Raw genomic sequence first — 16,096 nt, 5'->3', positions numbered from 1 at the left:
TGCGCTTTCTTCCGACTCTTACATTTTTGTAGCTCTGATGTGTGCATCAATGTAATCGGTGTACCAGGAAATCATGCATTGAGAGAAGTTCCCCTTTTCTTGGAATGCAAAGTGTGATTAAATGCGTAATTTTTAATGCGTTATGGAGCACATGCATCGAAGCTTCTCAGCTGTGCTTGTACTAAGAAAAGGAAACATTTTAAAAATAACGTAATATGAGTGTCAATGTAACCTTTTGTAAGTAGTGCCTGGAGGATTCAGAGTATGGAGAAACTCTAGAGACAGCGTGTGTATTAACTTGTGGATTTTTCTGTGAGTATTTGGTGGCAGCGTCACAAAGTTGCTTCTGCAAGACCGCGTTAGCTGCGGAGCTCAGCTCAGAGCGAAATGAGGTGAATGGGAGGGGAGATGATGACGTCAATCCCCCCACAAACACAGTCTCTCGGAATTTGCATAAGCACAGCCCTTCACCAGCAATTTTAACTTAGTTACAAAGTGATCAAAGCTCTCGTTTATACCCTGCGTCCTCTCATTAAACTTGTATCCCGCATTAGTGTCTATGAACTTAATTTAAACTTTAGGTTTACACCGTGCTTTGTTTCCGAAGTAGCTGCAGTCATGAATATGCTTGTATGCGTCACTGTGCATGACAAATGGCAGTGGGAGCGTGTCTATAAACTTAATTTAACTTACGGTTTACACCATGATTTGTTTCCGCAGTAGCTGCACCTATGAATATGCTTGTTATGTGTCACTCGCTCGCTTCTTATTGTTTCTCTGCCTTCTGAATTGTATAATGCATGTTTTCTTCAGCGCTTTTTGGAGCTCTTCCTTGTTTTCTACGTACTGCGCTCACAGTCAGTTAACGTGATTACATGGGAGGCGTGATGATGTCACATGAAACTCCGCCCCCCACGGCCATCGAACTGAACTCCATTACAGTATATGGAGAAAAATAGGTTCCAGTTATGACCATTATGTGTAGAATTTCGAAACTTGCCCAACTTTTGTAAGTAAGCTGTAAGGAATGAGCCTGCCAAATTTCAGCCTTCCACCAATACGGGAAGTTGGAGAATTAGTGATGAGTGAGGGCTTTGCCTTTTATTAGTATACTAGCAAAATACCCGCGCTTCGCAGCGGCAAAGTACTGCCTTAAAATTTTTATTAAGAAGAAAATTAAACCTTTTTAAACTGAGGGAAAATATACCAATAATTATTTGTTAAAGATCATCATGAAAATTATATCACGTATTTATCCTAGCATTGTAAATGTTCAGGGAGCAGGAATATCATGAAAGTAATGTATTCTGTGTGATGATCTACTTTAATGACAAATTACGAGAATAAAGTCAGCCTGTTAACTTCATTCTCGTCATAAGTGTCGAGATTAAAGTGGAAATGTCGAGAATAAAGTCAACATGTCGTTATACAGTACCCAGGTACATTACACAGTATTGAAAAAAAATAAAACAAGTAAAACTTGGCTTGCAGTATTATCCAGTAGTATAGAAACAGTATTCACACATTTGAACATAATGATCCACATCCAACATTTTAATACCAAAGTATCTCCAGACAACAGACATGGCTCCTTTTTTCGGCAAAAGTTCTACTGTGTCATCATGTTCAACTTTATCGTCTGCTACAGCTTCAGTTTCAGAATGTTCTCTGTCCATTTTCACCGCTCAATACCTCCACTAACGCATGTACTCTGTTGCATGTTTAGCGGTGCAGCAGTGAAAAAGGTCCCCCCTTGAACAGTTTCCCTCTCTGCTACATTCCGAACGTTGTTTAGGCTGTTTAAACCGGTGTTGCGGTTTAAGAAAAATCCATATCATAACAAAAATAAAAAACGTTTTTTGGTATGAACCGGTATACCGCCCAGCACTGCTATGACCAACATATTAATCTTTTTAAAATTTTGAAAAACATTAACTATTGAAATTGATCAGAATAGTGAATTATGGTGACCCAGTGGCATATACTGTAAAATAACATGAAAGAAGTCATGTTGTTGGGTTCATGACCAGGCACATCATTGAGCTGACTAACTTGTTACCGTCTAGGAAACCAATGGATTAAATGGTGCAGTATCTTTAGATGTTTGCTAATGAAATAAGCCATTTGTACTAAATAACCTGTCTTGGTTTCTGATGTTCTTATGTAATTGATGTCATTTCACTTTTGGAGTTATGATTAATTTTAATTTACTGATATACTTTAAAAGTTGACAGTGTAACATATGGTTTAAAGTGCATTAATTTAAACAGCATGTTTTTTCACTTTATTTTTTTCCAGGCAAAGCAAAATACTAAATCTAACAAGAAGAAAAGGAAAAAAAACAAGAAACCTGTAACATCTGAAATTAAGGTAATTTGTAATTTTTATTTTCTGATTTTTTTTAAAGCGTTTGATACATCTATCATGACTTTGTGTGTATAAGTAAATAAATATACATATATATTATAGTATATGTATTTGTGTAGTATATGTATACATGAGGACTCAAAAGAGATGGTGAATGTGAATTTAAACTACATGATACAGAAGATGGCAATGGAAAACTCAAAGAAAACCAAAAGATGTCATTATATTTCTAGACAATAAAATAATGTAAAAGGCAGGCCAGTTAAGAACATTTTACTGTGTTTCTCCGAAAATAAGACCTACTCCGAAAATAAGACCTAGCATGATTTTCAGGCTGCTCTGTAATATAAGCCCTACCCCAAAAATAAGCCCTAGTCAAGATCGTCAGCTGAAACGTAAGGCGCCTAAGTCCAGGTTTATACTTCACGCGATGCGACTTGTGTGCCCGAAACATCCATTAAATTCTGAGGACAACTTGCCACAATATCTCTGAAAAGAATGTTTAATGATTAATGATTACATCCATTAATTTGGTGATGCGCCCATTCCAGCAGCATCAGCACAAGACAGAAACAAAATCCCTGGACGGGGCATCGGTTCATTGCAAGGTGAACACAAGCACACACACACATACACTAACATCATTGTAGCTTTAACAAATCCTCAAACCTTCATGTCTTTGGATGGAAAACTGAGCACACTGTGGAAACCCACCAGGAAAACATGCAAACTGCTACCGATCCGCCACCCCATATGTGTAAATATTAACAGTATTCATTATTTAAACAAAGTTAACAATTTATCTGTAAAATGTAACATACATATTTTAATGCATTTCATCAAGAAAGTGATATCAAGTATAAATCTAAGAATTCTAAATGTGCAGAGCGCTGGAATATTATAAATTTAATGTGTTCTGTGTGGTGATGGTGCTTGCCGCTGCTGTCAGGTCAGGTGGAAGCCCCAGAAGTGCATAGCGATTTAACAACTGGGTCGGTTTTAAGATGACGTTTACAACGGTCTGCTTTAATGATAAAGTAAACTACAAGGTTAAAGTGGACATTTCGAAGTTAAAGTCGAAATTTTTACTTTAATCACAAAATAGACATTTTCATTATGTCCTTATTTTTTTTTCTCTGTGCCTCAAATACGCCGCTGTACATTCTGACGGTATTGTAAAGGTGCAATAAAAAAAAAGACGGAACAGAAGATGGTATATGAGACTTTTAATATATACATCCATCCATCCATTTTCCAACCCGCTGAGTCATGAAAAAGTTCAGGAACCCCTCTCAGCCTGCATAATAATTTAGTTTCAACAAAAAAAATAACAGTGGTATGTCTTTCATTTCATAGGAACATCTGAGTCTTGGGGTGTTTTCCGAACAAAGATTTTTAGTGAAGCAGTATTTAATTGTATGAAATAAAATCAAATGTGAAAAACTGGCTGTGCAAACATTTGGGTCCCCTTGTAATTTTGCTGATTTGAATGCATGTAACTGCTCAATACTGATTACTTGCAACACCAAATTGGTTGGATTAGCTCGTTAAGCCTTGAACTTCATAGACAGGTGTGTCCAATCATGAGAAAAGGTATTTAAGGTGGTCAATTGCAAGTTGTGCTTCCCTTTGACTCTCCTCTGAAGAGTGACAGCATGGGATCCTCAAAGCAACTCTCAAAAGATCTGAAGACAAAGATTAAGTATCATGGTTTAGGGGAATGTTACAAAAAGCTATCTCAGAAGTTTAAACTGTCAGTTTCAACTGTAAGGAATTTTAATCAGGAAATGGAATTCCACAGGGACGGTTGCTGTTAAACCCAGGTCTGGCAGGCCAAGAAAATTACAGGAGCGGCATATGTGCAGGATTGTGAGAATGGTTACAGACAACCCACAGATCACTTCCAAAGACCTGCAAGAACACCTTGCTGCAGGTGATGTATCTGTACATCGTTCTACAATTCAGTGCAATTTGCACAAAGAACATCTGTATGGCAGGGTGATGAGAAAGAAGCCCTTTCTGCACTCACGCCACAAACAGAGTCGCTTGTTGTATGCAATTGCTCATTTAGACAAGCCAGATTAATTTTTTAACAAAGTGCTTTGGACTGATGAGGCAAAAATGGAGTTATCTAGTCATAACAAAAAGTGCTTTCCATGGTGGAAGAAGAACACCGCATTCCAAGAAAAAACACCTGCTACCTACTGTCAAATTTGGTGGAGGGTGTGTGGCTATTTGAGGGACTGGGGCCCTTGTTAAAGTCGAGGGATGGATGATTTCAGCCCAATATCAACAAATTCTTCAGCATAATGTTCATGCATCAGTCACAAAGTTGAAGTTATGGAGGGGTTGGATATTCCAACAAGACAATGACCCAAAACAGAGTTCGAAATCTACAAAGGCATTCATGCAGAGGGAGAAGTACAATGTTCTGGAACGGCCGTCACAGTCCCCTGACTTGAATATCATCAAAAATCTATGGGATGATTTGAAGCAGGCTGTCCATGCTCGGCAACCATCAAATATAATTGAACTAGAGAGATTTTATATGGAAGAATGGTCAAAAATACCTCAATCCAGACACTCCTTGAAGGCTATAGGAGGCGTCTAGAGGCTGTTATATTTGCAAAAGGAGGCTAAACTAAGTATTGATGTAATATCTCTGTTGGGGTGCCCAAATTTATGCACCTGTCTAATTTTGTTATGATGCATATTGCATATTTTCTGTTAATCCAATAAACTTAATGTCACTGCTGAAATACTACTGTTTCCATAAGGCATGTCATATATTAAAAGGAAGTTGCTACTTTGAAAGCTCAGCCAATGATAAACAAAAATCCAAAGAATTAAGAGGGGTTCCCAAACTTTTTCATATGACTGCATTGTGTCATTATTTTGGGGAGTATGCGATGCTTGAATATAAAAGCGCCACAAATGCATTTGTATGTCGGCATTTTACTTCACCACATAGAACCATTCATCAAACATCGAAGCACGCACATCTATCCTGTAGGATCTTAAAAGCGTTTGGGATAGCAAGAAATTCCGGCTGTAATTCAGGTTTTGAACGTTTAGAGTTATGATGATATTCCAGAAGAAGATGACATGACTGTATTTGGATAAATGTATATTGCTGTACATGAATAACTATAAGACATCCCCTGAAAATAAGCCCTAGTGCATCTTTTGGAGCAAAAATGAATATAATATTTTCGAGGAAACACGGTATGTGGGGCAATGTTATAGCAATAAAGGTGTTTTTACAAAATTTTATATTAATATAAACAATTTTTTAAAATCAATTGTGCAGTTTTAATAGTTATTCTTTTGCATAATTTGTTGTATATGAAACAAATAAAATCGATATTTAAAAAATCGTATGGGTGGGACTCTAACCTTAAATCCACTTACATGTGAGCAGACATGCTACCATTTGTGTTTGTCTGCAACTGCTCTAGACCGTCCCTAAAATTGCTCTTTCTGACCATTTAAATCATATATATATGTGTGTGTGTGTATATGCTGTATACCTGTACCTGCTGGATACCTCTCTATATATCTATAGACTTTGTGATCTGTACGGGGTGCTCAGATCCCCCAACCCAACACAAACGGGCACAGGACACAAATTCAGCCCTACACATTTATTTTTATTGTGCAAAATGTTTTTCCACCTTTTCCATCCTGCCAAAGCACAACAAGCTCAATAAAAGCACCAAGCACTTTGCCTTTGCTTTCCCTTCTTTGTCTCTCATTCTCTTTCTCTTTCTGCCTGTTTTTCGCCTCCATTCCTCCTGGTAAGTGCCATCCTCTCCCTCCCGACTCTGGCTGTCCGTGCAGTAGTAGCAGGCTCCTTTTATGCCACACCTGGATGCACTCCAGGTGGCTCGTTAGAGAGGTCTGGAAGTACTCCCAGGTATGGTGGAAGCTCGTCAAAGTATGGCTCTGCAGCTCCCCATGGCAGCACCCACAAAATCCAACAGGGCTGTCCCAAACTCCAAGTTCCATGTTTCCCTATGGGAATCCGAGGCACCGCTGCAGCCCCAGGGGGCTGCCATCTAGTGTCCCTAGGAATGTACTTTCCTGTGTATGTTTTCTTCCCCTTGCAGTTGACAGTCATTTTGGCTGTCTGCCACTGCTAGTCAAAACTTTTACAACACCTCAGTTTTTCTTTGATTTTAATTTAAGTGAATGACTTAAAATTGTAAAGAGGTAAGCAGTTAACTACCAGAGGTATAAATGTAAAGTTTAGGTTAGCAAAGACTTGAGGAAAAAAAAGGAAATTTCATAATATTGCAAGTGGGCCTTATTCCGGGAACAACTAATAGGTTACTACCTACAAATGTTCTGCAGCAATTAGAGTAAATTAAGCCTTGCAAGTTGAAGCAACAATTTGCACGAGTGTCCAAAATTCTGTTGATTACTTAAAAACCCTCTGTCTGTCTTAAAGCAGTGTTGGAACAAACTGTTTTACTACAACCTCTAAAGTACTACTTGGACAATATCCCGTAATACGTTGTAAAAAAGAAACACAAAACCAGGAATTACGGGTTCGGGATTCCGTCCCTGTATACTGTAGATTTTCTCCAAGTGCAATCTTATAATCAGGTTTGTAGAGTGTACAACAGACAAAACATTAGCAGCAAGACAATTTATGCAGTGGGAACGGAAATGGGGAGACCGTGTGCTGAGGGTTTTGGGATGGTGACATCATCACTGGCGGACAGGAGGAACCCGAGAACGACCCGTCTGGCGAAGAATTCAAGGGGCTGTTTTCTTGTCTTACCTGCCAAAATAGAGAGATGGATTAGTATATTGTCACAGTCCTTTGCTTTATAGTTTTGTGTTGCTCGTCGGGCCCGTAAGCTGCTCCCTAATCACTCGTGTGTGACAACATATAAAAAATGCTGTAATTTCTACATGCTTAGATCGAATTGTATGCAAAAATTTCTATATCTATATAAGAATATATAAAAACAAGTTAGGAACAATGGATTTTTCAAAGCAACAGACACTGCCTCCCATGAAGAATTTCCACTAATTAAAAAAAAAAAAAAATTAGTAAATCTGACAAGTGGATAATTTGGTTTTCTTTCCTTGAAGCTATGTAGCTAATGTCCGCAGTATTGTTTATTGCTATTTAAGAATGCAGTTTGTCTACAGAGATTGATGAATCACTTTTCAAACAGGAAGAAGAGAGTGCTATTAAGACTGAAAACATGTTGAAAATCACTGAAGACAAAAATAAGTCACTGTCTCAGAAAGAACGGCCAAACAACCAAGACAGCAGGCCGTTGTTATATGTTGAACACAGGTGAGCTCATGAACTTTCTGTCATTGGCTGGTGTTCAGAAGCAAAAAATCCTAAAAACAAAAGACATTCAGATGATCTACCCTTTTGGTCAATTTTCTGGACACAAATTTGTAGGTTACTGTCGGATAAAAAGTGCATGTGTTCTTCTAATTGTCTGTTTCTTTCTTCATTTAAGTCTTTAGTTTTCTCTTGAGAACTTTGGTGTATATTTTGTTTTGAGCCCAGTTCCCATGAATAATCTTTTTCAGTGTGAAGTGAAAAGTTTTTATCTCCTTAGCTTATTTATTTACTCCAATAATTAGCTGATTTCTTCAGGAGGATACCAGGTAAACCTTTGTAATAAAAATGTGGCTATGTGTTTTGTTGTTTTTTTAAATTGTAGAAGAGAGTTGGCAATGGTACAATATTCTTTTTGTCTGAATAGTTGATAAACACGCACTTTATTTATATTTCAGGTTTGTAGTTAACCTGAGTATGCCAGTTTCTTTTGTAATATATACAGTGGGTACGGAAAGTATTCAGACCCCCTTCAATTTTTCACTCTTTGTTATATTGTAGCCATTTGCTAAAATCATTTAAATTAATTTTTTCCCTCATTAATGTACACACAGCACCCCATATTGACAGACAAAAATAATTTTTGAAATTGTTGCAGATTTATTAAAAAAGAAAAACTGAAATATCACATGGTCCTAAGTATTCAGACCTTTTGCTCAGTATTTAGTAGAAGCACCCTTTTGAGCTAATACAGCATGAATCTTCTTGGGAAAGATGCAACAAGTTTTTCACACCTGGATTTGGGGATCCTCTGCCATTCCTCCTTGCAGATCCTCTCCAGTTCTGTCAGGTTGGATGGTAAACGCGTTGGTGGACAGCCATTTTTAGGTCTCTTCAGAGATGCTCAATTGGGTTTAAGTCAGGGCTCTGGCTGGGCCATTCAAGAACAGTCACAGAGTTGATGTGAAGCCACTCCTTCGTTATTTTAGCTGTGTGCTTAGGGTCATCGTCTTGTTGGAAGGTAAACCTTCGGCCCAGTCTGAGGTCCTTAGCACTCTGGAGAAGGTTTTTGTCCAGGATATCCCTGTACTTGGTCGCATTCAGCTTTCCCTTGATTGCAACCAGTCGTCCTGTCCCAGCAGCTGAAAAACACCCCCACAGCATGATGCTGCCACCGCCATGCTTCACTGTGGGGACTGTATTGGACAAGTGATGAGCAGTGCCTGGTTGTCTCCACACATACCGCTTAGAATTAAGACCAAAAAGTTCTATCTTGGAGTTTGCTAAAAGACACCTGAAGGACTCTGAGATGGTGAGAAATAAGATTCTCTGGTCTTTCCCAAGAAGACTCATGGCTGTATTAGCTCAAAAGGGTGCTTCTACTAAATACTGAGCAAAGGGTCTGAATACTTAGGACCATGTGATATTTCAGTTTTTCTTTTTTAATAAATCTGCAACAATTTCAAAAATTCTTTTTTTTGTCTGTCAATATGGGGTGCTGTGTGTACATTAATGAGGGAGAAAATTAATTTAAATGATTTTAGCAAATGGCTGCAATATAACAAAGAGTAAAAAATAGAAGGGGGTCTGAATACTTTCCGTACCCACTGTAGTATATTTGTTGTTAGTTAGAAATATATTTTCATGTTACCTGGTGCATAGTGTCAGATAATGATTTACTATGGAATTATTTATTTATTTTTTATATTCCTCTTCTTAATTCTTTTTGTGAAACTCTGTCTATGGCTTCACATTCAGGGTGAAGCCCCATCTGTGATTGCTTCACTGTTTTTTTACTGAAGTATCAGGATATTCAGTTATGAAGTGTGACAATTCCATCCCCTAACCTAATATAAAGGAGAGGAAATTGCCTGGGATCCCACAATATGAGAATATTCCAGTACAGTACCTTGAGATACGAGTGCCCCAACATGCGAATTTTTTGAGGTACAAACCATTACTAAGTTGATTTTTTGCCTTGAGTTATAAGCCAAAATTTGAAATATGAGCCATTAAAGAGTTTGTCCCCACACATTCCGAGAAACTGACGAGAGAGGAGTTGACGGAACTACAGATGCAGCCACATACGGAGGTTCTGCAGGAGATCGGTATTGCGGAGGAGGTTATCTCTTAAAGTGAGATAAAGGAAGTGTTTGCAATGTGGGAAAAAGTTTTGAACTTAAAGAAAAGAAACACCCTGAAAAAGTTGCAACTGATCGCGTACCAGCGCTATTTAATGACACTTGCCTAACTCATTTCAGAAACATTCTAAAGGGGTGGACTAAACAAAGCTTCTTGGACAGGTTTCTATTGAAACACCCTGCGAATGAAAGTGACGAAAGCGTGGCAAAAAAAAAAAATAGTGAAGAAGAAAATTAAATTAAGCAAAAGTGAAGTGAAAGAAAAAAACATTAGAATATGCTAATCAGCTTCGCCAACATCTGTTTATTTCTTTAGATTCTCTTTTATGTATTAGGTTTTATTTTGTTTGTATACAATATTTGTTCATTATAAATACATTTTTCTTATGTTGAAAACATTTAACAAAAAATTCGGGTGGTTTTTTGGGGGCTGGCACGAATGAATCTCATTTCAATTAATTTCAATGTGGAAAATTGATTTGAGATACAAGCATTTTGACTTACGAGCCCGGTCACGGAATGAATTAAACTCGCATCTCAAGGTATCACTGTAGTTTTTTTGAAATGCATTATGTTAAATCTTTTAATGCAATATATTGCAGTTTATTCCCCTTTCATTTGGCTAACATTACAGATGAAGTCACACCCTTATCTGTTACATGTGATAGGAAAAATAGTTTTTTAAATCTGCTACTTTAAAAGTAACTTTTTCACTAATTTTCTTTTTGTTTCCTTTATTTCTCTTTTCATCTTTACCTTTAGACTTGCTACTGGCTCTAATTATTTCCGCTGGTATCATTCTTTATACCAAATCCTTTGCATATTGCATGTCATCCAATTTTTGTAACTCTATTTTTTTTATATGTTTCCACTTACCTCTTTATCATATTTATTGCCTATCAGGGTGGACTTACCTCTTATTGTATTTTTTGTCCATTATGGTGGCTTTTTAAAAAAAACCTCAGACCATTGCTTTTTCTTTCTTTTAATTATTAAATATTTAAAAATTCAAGTACTGCATCTTTGTAAAATTCTTATGAATTATACAGTATATGTTTTAATTCATAGGTATGTATTCCTTGCCAACAAAATTGCTTCTTTAAGCACATTTAATGTTTTCTATCTCCCTTTTCTCTATATCACTGTTGGGCAACCAGTGCACCGCGGAATTTTCTAGGGGCACTGCAAAAACTTTTGTAAAATATTTAAAATTGGTAGTGTTTTTGAACTTTTGGTTGATTAAAAATATATTGTTTAAAAAAAATATTTTATGTTGGAAAAACAGATAACGGAACACTTACAGAAATGAAGTCTAAGAAACGTGAGAGACTTCAAATGATCAACAAGGAAATGTGCGTTTGCCTTTCGAAAATTGATCCTCACATCAATCTCATATGTGCTGGAAAACAATCTCAATGTTCACATTAATTAAATTTAAGATTTATCCTTTGATTCCTTTATTAAAAAAATGTCTTTCAAACTTGTAAAATGAACTGTTTTTATTGGCGATTGTCCACAGATTGTGTTGTCACGACTTAATTTATGGGCAGTCCCTCAGGTACACCGCGAAAGAAAGTTTCTGGACTTAGTGTGCCGCAACTCGAAAAAGGTTGCCTTTCACTGCTCTATATGTTCAAACTTAAAATGATCCTATAGTTTTATTTAATTTTACGTGAATAGTTTATTCTGTACATTTGTCTGTTATCTATAGCCGTAGTATGACATGCCGATTCTTCTTCCTTGCATCCCTCATTGGACAGATAGAGTTCATTACTAACTTTGCTTTTACATTGTCAAATGTGTTGGTAATGCTTAATGTGTACTTAACAGTTTTAAGTCGTTATTTTCACTTCTAAATTATTTTTTTCTGCTCCATCTTTGTGTCCTCAGTATAGAATCTTACCTTTGATACTCTTCTCCCCATTTACTCCATGCTTTCCCATTTTTATATCTGCAGATACTTTCCTGTAAAATTCTAGAACATTAGGGTTATAGGCCTGCTTGGTTGCTTTATTTATCTACCTCCCTAGGACATTTAACTTATTAAGTAGGTTTTGTGTATCTTGGCAGTCTTGATTCACTGTTAAGATTGGGAAACTTTGGTTATAGCGCAGTTCAGAGAATTTAGCCTGCAGGTACTCTTTTCAGTTTGAGGGGCACGCATGGTGCTAGTTTATTGTTAGCTAGTGCACTTGATTTTCATGTGACAGTGTTTGCATTTTTCATAGTATGCTCTTTCTTTCTATCCAACTGTAAAAACCAAAACGAATATCAATACTCAATTTAAACCTTTGCAAGCATTGTGTATCAGAATCTCAGCCACAGTTTTGGTATTAGCAGTTGCGATCTTTGAGAGTGTAAGTTCACACATAAAATATTGTATACACATTTTGAATTCACATTGATAGTACACAAAACATTGATCTTTTCCCTTTATTACCCTCCATCTCTGCTAACTTGGACTGCCACCTTTGAAAGATCCACCCATAACCTGTCAAATGTTCCTGTTTTTGCTCCTTACCTTGGTTTTGAAGGTTTACTTTTGCAGCTGTATGTCTGTAGTTTTGAAGTTCATTCATTTCTGCACTTCCTCTTAATATTTATTTTTTTTAAATCTGCTCTGACTGTTTACAAGCTCCTCCCAATTTCTTTCAATTGAGCATTTTTTCCAGTTTCCCGTGGGTCTTTTTGTGCTACTTAATCTAATCCTGTATTTTAGTCATCTTTGTTATGTTACGTGCTTTTTGGTAGTGCAAAACAAAACTTAATTTATTTTATCTGAGTTCACAGCATATTTCATATCATTTCTGTCTTTTCCTTCTCTGTTTGGAGTACTAAGATGAAGAGGGTATTGAATATACCCTAAGAAGTGATGCAATTTCTATACCATTCAACTGTTTTTTATGAGAACACTTTTGGGTTTAATGCTGAAAGTCTGCAATATTAGTTCATATCCTTTGTTTAATTTTAATATCAGTATATTTTAGTAGAGAGGCATAATAATAACAATTGTGCATTTACTTGTGGACTGCATTGTAGATGTGTGGATCCTTTCCAGTGATATAGAACTCAGAGTGAAATGGATATGGATTTAGAATTATGTATATTATATATGGCAAAATGCACAATCCTAATCTTGTGATGATCACATTTGTAACCTTGTTCTGTAACACTTTTTCCCATACAGTTCCCCAGACTGAGGTTTTCTATACTATGTTGACCTGTTTTGTAAATTTCTTTGGCTACACGTATCTGCTTAGCAAATTAATGTAAAATGTAAATGTTAAAATTTAAAGACCCGCTCATTATTTATCAGAACCAGAGATAACCAGGTTTTAACTGAAATGTCTTGGTTCTTGGTAAAATTTCTTGTACATTTGGCTTAAATAGATCCAGATGATGCTGAAAAATATGGAAATCACTATAATATTTCATAGTACTTAAGATGTTCTCTTTCATATGCAATCATTTTCTAGAACGTCAATCTGATTTATTTCATTTCACTGTTCATTGACGTATAAGCCCAGTTATCAAAGAATACTACATGAAAAATGTCGTCTTACTGTACTGTAACATCTGGCAGCATTCTGAATGCAAATACTAATTGCAGTCTCAAGGCACTTAAATTGGTATGTTGTACCTTGTAAAGGCTTTATTCCTGTGAAGACTTCAAAAATAACGTATTGGCTTGGTAGTGACAACTAATTGCAGCAACTGAGACTTGGAGAGTGACTCCAGGATGCATCTAGTATTGTGTTGCTTGGATTATTCCTTACCTGCTGAAATATTTTCTTTAGTGTATGTATTGTAGCATAATTCATTTCAGACAGTTTACCAGTACCAGGTTTTTCTGTCTTTTGAAGAATATCTTAATCTGAATTTCACTGTTGGTTTTTCTTCAATTTTCAGTTACCTTATTTGTCAGTATTTTTTAGGCTAATGGTGTTTTTTTTCCTGAATGGTTATCCAGAGTTTTTTTTTTTTACTAATTAACTATGTCTAATTTTTTTAAGGTGACTTTTCACTGTCATCACTGTAGGGAATTTTGAAAGTGTATAATTCTGTCTGCTGAAACAAGGATTTTTACTTGTTTTGTTTCCAACATTTGTTTTTTTTTTCCATTGTGAAATATTATATTAATACATTTACTTTTTAATTTCCTTTGTCGTTTGTCTTTCAGAAACTTGAATCCAGATACAGAATTAAAAAGATATTTTGGAGCTCGAGCAGTTTTAGGTGATCAAAGGTTGGCTTTTATTATTTTATTTTTCTCACCATCTCCATTACACAGCATAGCTCTATACATTGTATATAAAACGTATTTACCCATTCAGAAGTTTTCACAATTTATTGTTAAACAACACCGTGAATTTAATTTGGTTGACTGACACTGGTTAATAGAAGATGTCAAAGTGAAAACTGATACCTGCAAAGTGGTGTAAATTTATAATAAATATAACACTCAAAATAATTAATTGCTTAAGTATTCAATGTATTTAGTAGATGCCTATAGATAAATGGGGAGGGTTATGTCAGGAAGGGCACCTGGTGTAAAATTTTGCCAAATCAAAATGCAGACAGATAATTCCCTGTGGCAACCCCTAACGGAAGCAGCTGAAAGAAGAAGATGATATATTATAATGTATCTACTGTATTTATTTTTCTTCTTTAACATTCTTTAACACACTCAGCCCCTTTACTGCTACTGAACAGAGCTTTGCTTTTTCTGACTTTTTGCTTCTGTAATATCTGTGCATTTATAATGTATATATCCAGTCTCACCCTTATGATGTTTGCTTTTTCAAAAGATCAATAGCTTCCCATCCTCTTAAGGAAGGGGCGGAATAGTATCAATTCTAAGCAACTTATGAGGATTTTCAAAAAAATGTATCTGTGTATACAGAGGTAACTTGTTCATGTTTGATCAGATACAATTATGAAATATTTTGCTTAATTTGTTACAGCATGCATGTTCTCCCCGTGTCTGCGTGGGTTTCCTCCGGGCACTCCGGTTTTCTCCCACAGTCCAAAGACATGCAGGTTAGGTGGATTGGCGATTCTAAATTGGCCCTAGTGTGTGCTTGGTGTGTGGGTGTGTTTGTGTGTGTCCTGCGGTGGGTTGGCACCCTGTCCAGGATTAGTTCCTGCCTTGTGCCCTGTTTTACTGTGTATACAGTGCAAAACAGAAACTTGCAAACAAGTTTGAGTGAGGGCCCATACAAATGTAGTATTACTTGAAGCTTTAACTTATTTTTCAAAGGCTACACACAGTGTCCAGGACAGCAGTATAATGATTGTTCTTTTTGTAAATAAAACAATGAACAGAAGAAGGGGAAAAAATACCATTGAGCCCATGGCTACCGTCTCTAATATTTGGTAACAGAATGTGCAAATTGACATTGCTGGTTAATAATAACTTCAAGGACACTGATACAATTATATATTAATAGTGTAGTGCAGAGGCTATAGCCAACAGTTTCTCAAGACATAATGCATTATGACATTATACCAATCTCTCTAATCTTTTACAATAGATGAAACAGCTTTATTTCTAAAACAATGTACAAGTTAATGTTTTTAATATTCTTGTGTTAGGAAACCAAGTAATTTTATTATATTAACAGCTGTAAATAGATGTTTTGATGAACAGCTTTAGGTACTTCTACTGAAAGATATAGATTTCTATATTAACATATTTTGTTTGGTTTTGTAATTACTGTAACATTTTTTTTTCCTTTAAACCCCAAAGCTCTATATTTAAATACAGATTGATGCAGTTAAAAGTTGCTTTTCTCAGAATGCTTTAACTGTTGGCAGCTTATAATTAATAGATATCTGTATTTTCTTCTGCTAGATCTCGGCAAAGACAGCGTCAGTATTACCGTAGCACCTGGATAACAACTTTCAAAAATACATGGCCACGATACAGTAAACCGGGTGAGCGTACAGATGTTTATAATTAAGGTAATCTGTTACATACCACTGAAGTTTTCCCAAATGAGACATGTATGAAGAAAAATAAGAAATTTTTAAATATCTGTTATTATATGCGCAAAGTCTTGATACGCATTAATTGTTTTTAAATTGTATTTAACCTAAATACCATAGGGATTTCTATGAAGCTGCTTGAGACAAAAGATGGAGTGCATTACTTTACTTTTGAACATAACAGGGAATATCAGCAAGCTCAGTTTAAATTCCTAGATGCTGTGGAATCTATGGATCCTAATAATATTGTGGTATGTATAAACTTTCTTATTCAGCCTTGTGTGCATTT

The 16,096-nt window shown here is 36.1% G+C and overlaps 1 protein-coding gene across 1 annotated transcript in view; it reads left to right on the top strand.

Moving 5' to 3' along the window:
• Positions 1-16,096, top strand: part of tcf25 (transcription factor 25 (basic helix-loop-helix)) — a 95,705-nt gene that overhangs the window by 16,885 nt on the left and 62,724 nt on the right. The window contains exons 3-7 of the mRNA XM_039763408.1: positions 2,299-2,370; positions 7,557-7,681; positions 14,000-14,065; positions 15,674-15,756; positions 15,928-16,058. Of these exons, the coding sequence (XP_039619342.1) occupies positions 2,299-2,370; positions 7,557-7,681; positions 14,000-14,065; positions 15,674-15,756; positions 15,928-16,058 (477 nt within the window). The remainder of the gene's footprint in view (positions 1-2,298; positions 2,371-7,556; positions 7,682-13,999; positions 14,066-15,673; positions 15,757-15,927; positions 16,059-16,096) is intronic.

This window comes from Polypterus senegalus, chromosome 9 (genome assembly GCF_016835505.1).
Source record: "Polypterus senegalus isolate Bchr_013 chromosome 9, ASM1683550v1, whole genome shotgun sequence".
NCBI classification, from domain to species: domain Eukaryota; kingdom Metazoa; phylum Chordata; class Cladistia; order Polypteriformes; family Polypteridae; genus Polypterus; species Polypterus senegalus.
This window is presented reverse-complemented; position numbering and strand designations above follow the sequence as displayed.